The sequence below is a fragment of the Vigna angularis genome, chromosome 9 (genome assembly GCF_016808095.1).
Source record: "Vigna angularis cultivar LongXiaoDou No.4 chromosome 9, ASM1680809v1, whole genome shotgun sequence".
In the NCBI taxonomy this organism is placed as follows: Eukaryota; Viridiplantae; Streptophyta; class Magnoliopsida; order Fabales; family Fabaceae; genus Vigna; species Vigna angularis.
The window spans coordinates 30,552,702-30,559,544 of NC_068978.1; the positions used below are offsets into that span (position 1 = coordinate 30,552,702).

At 29.7% G+C, this 6,843-nt stretch overlaps 1 protein-coding gene across 1 annotated transcript; it reads right to left on the reverse strand.

Moving 5' to 3' along the window:
* Positions 1 to 1,770: 1,770 nt before the first annotated feature.
* LOC108346240 (protein mago nashi homolog) lies at positions 1,771 to 5,013 on the reverse strand. The gene is made up of 3 exons (XM_017585260.2): positions 4,654 to 5,013; positions 4,384 to 4,560; positions 1,771 to 2,028 (listed from the first exon to the last, which is right to left on the reverse strand). Exons 1-3 carry the CDS (start codon positions 4,870 to 4,872, stop codon positions 1,969 to 1,971), a joined length of 456 nt encoding a protein of 151 aa, XP_017440749.1. The 5' UTR covers positions 4,873 to 5,013; the 3' UTR covers positions 1,771 to 1,968.
* Positions 5,014 to 6,843: the final 1,830 nt, after the last annotated feature.

Here is a 6,843-nt window from a genome sequence, read left to right on the forward strand (position 1 = left end):
TAAAGAAATATAAGAATTTAAGATAATTTAGGTTTGTATTAATTAATTGAATATTTTACTACCAAATTAGAATTCAAATTCCTTCGGAATAAAATAATTACCTTTTACTTTAAAACATATTTAGGTTTGTATTATTGTTTTTTATTACAAACGGTAATATGTGTAATTTTAGTTCTTGTATTAATTATTGTTTATTGTTTATTATTAAATTATTAAATTGTAACTATTTAAAAATGTGTTGGTATTAAGAAAATAATAGTTAATTTAACACTAAAAATGTAAAATCGTAACCAAAATAGTTAAAATGATAAAAATATTTAAATTTATAAGAACTAGATAATTATGTAATCACCTTAATATAAAAATAATAAAAAATTGTTTAATCAATTTTTATTTCTACAATAATATATATATATATATATGTAGATTTAAAATATTTATTAATATATTAAATATTAATTTACATTTTAGTATTAAATTAATTATAATTAATAATAAATTTTAAAAATTAGCATAAAAATAGAGCATTAAAATTAAATATGACTATGTTCATAAAAGCTTAAAATGTGTTTTAGTTTAACAACTATTCATACATACACATTTAATTTTAATATAACGTATAACTCAATTGTAAATTTTAATTCTATAACCATCATACCAAATATTACATTCAACATACAATAACTACTAAATCTGGAAGAATATATAATTTCTAATTAGAACAAATATTTTGTATATTTAACCATTTATTTCAACATTACAAAAACATTACATATAGTATATACATAAATTTAATTATTATTATTATAAATTTTAATATTCACAGGCTTATTTATAATTAAATATTTTATATATGTTACAATAAAATTGATTAATTATTTTTTTTATTTTGAAACTCTTTATTTAAATATTATATTTATAACTATAAATAATTATAATATTTAAACATAATTATGTAAATATTTTTTAAAATATAATAATGATTATATTAATTTTTAATACAAGTTTTTGAAAAAAGAGTCACAAACCTAGTAATAGTTTCAACATATGTATCTTCTCTGAATAATTTATAACAACATATTTGAAAAAGATTCTCATTTAGTGTATACAATGATATTTTAAAATTATCCATTTATTTTTTATTTTTCAATATTTTACATCAAACAAGCATAAAAAATATTTTAAAAAATTTTCTTATAATTTTTAATTATAAAGTTTAATAATTCCTTAAATTATTTTTTAATATAAAGAAAAAGAACAGAGGAATTGTACACCCATGTTTTCCTAGACACATTCTAATTTGTTGTTATTATTTTAAGAGTTATAATATTATGTGTAAAAATAAAATATTATAAACAATTTTTTTAGTCCAAAGATGACTATTAGATTGGTTTTTTTTTCCCTTTATTACTAAGAAACCATCTTCTGTAAAAACAAAAAATCATTGTAAGAAGAATACTTACTATAAATATGTCCAAAAAGAACAAACTCGAAAACATTATATAAGGAATTGCAGTTTAAACTTTTGCACGTATCAATAGATATTTTCTCCTATTTTTGTCTCATCTTTGTTGTAACTTCAAGGATTTTGTTTCCTATCATTGCCACAACAAAATCTTTTTTATCCTAAATTTCTCACATTTTGAAATAAACTAAGTAAAATATTTTTCCATCTCAGAAATCGTCATAAAAGTAGCATGTACGCATCTCACGCTGACAATAATTCCAGAATATAACATTCGGGATGATTCAACTGTGAAAGCAAGGCAATGAAAGAATGATAACTCAGTCATGCATAAAATCCGATCAAATCCAATCAACACTTTTAGTACAGGGATTTCACCCCCAAAATTCCATTTCATGAGAATATAGAACCAAATCATACTCACGATTACAAAGTCACTCTATCAGATCTTGAACTCCATTAGCAAGGCTCCAAGAGGAAGAAAGCATGATACTGAAAGCACCTTAGATAGGTTTGATCTTGAAGTGAAGTGAAATGAGAGAAAAGACAAAGCACTTCAAATCCTGTAAACAGTATATAAAAAAAACAGAACAAAAAAAGGTATTAGTTGACAAAATCTGGCATTCACATCTGCTAATAATCACAACACTACCCATCCTAAGACTTAGTGAAGTATAATCAGAAAAAGGGATTTTCAAATATCAGTTAAAACGACATTGGAGTTTTGAAAATGAGATTCTTACATTATTGGCGACTTTCTCTGGTGATCTTTATTAGGTCACTTTGTCTTCATTTTTCTTTACAGTGTTATATAATATTTTTTCTAATTTTCATGGACCCTGGTCAAGGAAGCTGTTTAATTTCTCATTACTGTACTTAGAAAGGCTTTAAGATGATAAGGAGTCATAAATCTGACCTATATGCCAAGAAATTATTCCATAGGCTTATTAAAAGCCAAGACAATGGAAAATTTCTCCCAAACGACTGGAATAATTTTAACTTCTACATTAATTCTCCCTACCCAAAAGGGATCCATGAGAATGCAGCACACACTTTCAGCACAAGGATAATTTTAAGGCCAAAAGAATTTCAGCTTGATAACTAGAGAGTTATTTTCTAACTCAATGCTGACCATTTAATACAACAAATTACATAACCACAAGCCAATTGTTTTTTTATTTAATCTAAAACCACTTGAAGTAAGTTCACAACACCAAAGAAGAGTCATTCATTTGTCTTCAACTGGACACATCATAAAACTGGCCCAATGCAAAGCTCAAGCTATGACCAAGAACAGCATTTCAGAATGATTCATGATGATATATTTCCTCACTCAAAAAATAAATAAATAAATAACAGTAATTACTCAGGATAATTTAGAAAGCATTCTGGAAGGATGTAACAAAGAACAGGACCATCAAGAGTAACTCATGCTCTGATATTATCACCATTAATTATTAGAAGTGATGAAGTATTGTAATAGAAGACATAAGTTTTATCTGCTTCCGCATAAAATTACAGCTGGCCTGTATAAGAACCAATCAAACAGCTTAGGAACTTTGAACAAAGGCAGTAAGTTGATCCCAAACCACATTAGTCAAATAAACAATCTTCCTCATTCTATCGCCTCAGCAAATGGCTCTAAGTTGATCCCAAACCACAAGTAAGGCACACATATTTGCCCAAGGGCCATGAATAATGTGGACTTCATTATTTCAGGTCAACACCACCCATTGTTTGGACTACTACTGAATTTCCTAGTCTCCTTCACAGCCACCTAGATCACTCCAGTCTGTCAAAGATTCAAAGCTCTAAAAAATGGTTTTGGGCAATGCAAGTTACAGTGCTTAAGGTATGAATCATGTCAACTAGAGAGCACATTCAGGCTTCCTTAGACAGGACAAGAGTCAAACTACGTCATATAAACTTTTGTTACTCATTCTAATGTAAAGGGATCAGGTCATGTTCCAACATCATCCGGTATTTTGTTACACAATGATGAATTATACAATTTCCAAGTACTGGGATGCAATAATCCCAACAAACTTCGGCATATTTCCTTTCCTTCCAAGTCTGACAAAGACACTATTAACTGAAACATTAAACATACAACCTTGTCTCAGTGGCATGCGTGGCCAATACCTAAGGCCTATTGCTGTCATGTGTATTGTGTGAAATGAGCATTGCACTCTTACAAAAAAAAAATAATAAAAATTCCTAAAATCTATAATAACCTCTTTATTGGAGTTAACTAGGTAGCTTATATTCATGTATTTCAAGATAAGAAAATCACATATCAAATATTATAGAAGAATAAGTCAACCAAAGAAACAATGAACCGTTGTGCAATCACTCATAGAAGATTGTTGAAACACACTAATATAGTATTTCCATGTATTACTTTATTATACTTGTTCCAGGCCAAATAGGGGTCTTCTATCAGCTGTAGTTTCCATGACCTAGAAGTCTCCAATCCATAGTTTTAACCCTGATTGCTATAAAATCATTTATTCAACAACTACCTAGTTCTTTAGATCCTTAACTAAGATACACCTATTTGTTTTTCTCAACAATCACCCCAATAACCATTTCACCCCACAACAAACAGAGCATCACGGTTATTTGGCATATTTAATTTGGGTTTACATGCTATCATCAAATAACTGTTCCAACATCTCTTAGTCCAACTTATCAAGTCGTGAATACAACAAGTATCAACTGAGAAAAAGAAAGCCTGGAAATTTCAGTATTCATGCTTCTTCACTGAAAAGGTAAGCCAAACACCACTGCTTCTTGCCATTTGTGAGAGAAAATTGTGAGAACATCTTTCATGGCCAACAAATTATTATCCATCAAATTGAGCATGCGCAATTCAAAACCTTAAATAGATCAATCAAAACTCAAAACCACAATTTCACCTGAACAAGGTAGTAAAAGATACGAAGTCCTTCCGGGTCAGCACTGCTCTGAACATCCACCAAAGATCCAATTTTCGAGGTCGTGAACGATATGTGCTCATTCCCCATAACAATTTCCAGCTCCTGTCGCCCCACCCGGTCCGGTTCTGGCCAGTTGTTATCATCTTCCTTCATAATCTACACACCAAACAAATAAACAAACTAACCAAACAACGAAGAATTCACAAAAAGACGGTTAACTTAGTTGGTGAGTCTGTAAATTAGGGTTACCTCGCTTTCGGAGATGATGCGACGGCACTCGCGGAGAACGGCGGGAGTGAGGTAAACCTCCTTGCGGATGATGGTGTCGTTTTTGTAGTTGGAGTTATTAGCGTAGCGAAGCTTCCCGTCGGGGCGAAACTCGAACTCCAAGAACTCGTGACCGAACTTCCCTTTGTGACCGACGTAGTAGCGGAGATAGAATTCGTTGTTCTCCTCTTCGCTCCCCATTGAAACCACCGCGAATCGAAACGAAGCTCTATGAGTTTCGTGGAGAACAGAGAAATTGTGAGCGTCAGAAGCTACTGAGGGTCTCTGTAGAAGGAGAAGAAGGGCAGAAGGGTTTTTTAGGGTCCCCCTTTCTGAACCATTTCAAATGAATTTCAATTTGTCACGTTTTTAAATTTAATTTTAAAATTTAAAAATTAAAATTATTAAATTTTACAATTTTACAAATAAGTGTCATATTTAAATTTAAGTTTAATCACTAAAAATATATTTAACTTCTTTTTTCTAAATTATATTATAACTTCATAAACAAAAATAAAAATTAACGTTTTTTAATTATTTATTTTTATAAATTGTCAACTTTATTTATTTAACTAGTGAAAATACATATATTATTTTTTTATGATAATAAAAAGTAATAAAATTATTGTTATAGTTATTATTATAAGGTTTAATACATCCTTTGATCCTTAGTTTTGGGATTTTTGTTCAAAGTCGTTTTACATTTTAAAAAAGTTCAGTTAGGTCCATATTTCGTTAAAAAATGTTCAAAATGGTTCTTTTGGCTTACGACGTTAAAAACATAATATTGCAGTTGTCTCCGTGCCCAAAACTAAATGACATGTAAAGTTTTTGTAATAAGTGGCACATATGATATATTTGAATGTGTGAATTAAAAAAGAAAAGATATAATGACGTCAGCTAGGTTTAATGAAATGAGTTAAATCAAATTACCCTTATCTAAGTCAAATATCTTTCATGTGGTTTTCGTTGATATCCATTTGGGACCAAAGTACATAGTTTTAAATTGAAAAGGGGACCACATTGCACATTTTTTGATCAAAGGGGAAACTAAATTTAACATTACATATAAACACCTGAACGTAAACATTGAGCATCAGCTTTTGCTATTGTTTCTGTCCCTGAATCGTCTGAACCCTAAACCCTTGTACCGACCACTCAATTGGATTTTGGGAAAAAAATTAGGATTTGGTTCACTCGATCTTGCATCGCCGCTGGTCCACTCCACAACCTTCCCCCTTCCTTCTGGTCTCACCACCGACACACTGTCAACGGAGCCAAAGAATCTTGCGCGTCGCCTTGCCACTAACGGACGGAGCCAAGCACATTTTGTAGCCAATAAAAACTACAACGACGTTGTCTAGCCCTTGATTGCGGACAAGGATTTCACTTTAGGTTCGCTTTTCCTTTCTCAAATTCATTGATTAATTCCACTATAAAAATGCAATTTCAGAAGAGACAAAAGTCTTTCAACAATCAAAATGCATCCGACGTGCTATTTACATACATTGGATTTGCCCCATCTAGGTCATAGGATTGAATTTCTCTCTGGTCGTCTTCATCCTATTAACTATGTAATATACATCCATTAAAGTCTTAAAACTAACAATATTAGGTTTCCACCAAGTCAATTCACTTCACATTGCCTCGCATCAAAGTGCATATGTCATCCAGTTTTGGCCACGGTACAATTGCACCGTTATATTTTTAACGTCGTAAGTCAAAAGGACCATTTTGAACATTTTTTAACGAAATATGGAACCTAACTGAACTTTTTTAAAACGTAGGACAACTTTGAACAAAAACCCTAAAACTAAGGATCAAATGATGTATTAAACCTTATTATAATGATACAATTACAAATAAATAATTTTTATAATTTTATTATAAATAAATTTTGTTTATTTTGTAAATAATTTTTAATTAAAAAATAGTTAAATTTAAAATGACGGTTAAATTGAAAAAATAGTTAACATTAAAAATATGCCAGTTAAATAGCAAAACAAGTAAATTAATTGTTTTAATTTAAAAAGCTTTTATTTAAAGTGTAAATTTAGAAAATAAATATGAATACAAAAGAAATCCACACACACATACATATATATATATATATATATATATATATTATAAAATTACATAATTAATATGATGATAAATTTGAGTGATTCTATT

Excerpts from the sequence above, each read along its gene's own strand:
- LOC108346240 (XM_017585260.2), bottom strand. The coding sequence starts at position 4,872 with ATGGGGAGCGAAGAGGAGAACAACGAATTCTATCTCCGCTACTACGTC. Across the intron at positions 4,561-4,653 it reads GCATCATCTCCGAAAGCGAG|ATTATGAAGGAAGATGATAA; the intron begins GTAACCCTAATT and ends TTTGGTGTGTAG. Across the intron at positions 2,029-4,383 it reads TCTTTTACTACCTTGTTCAG|GATTTGAAGTGCTTTGTCTT; the intron begins GTGAAATTGTGG and ends TACTGTTTACAG.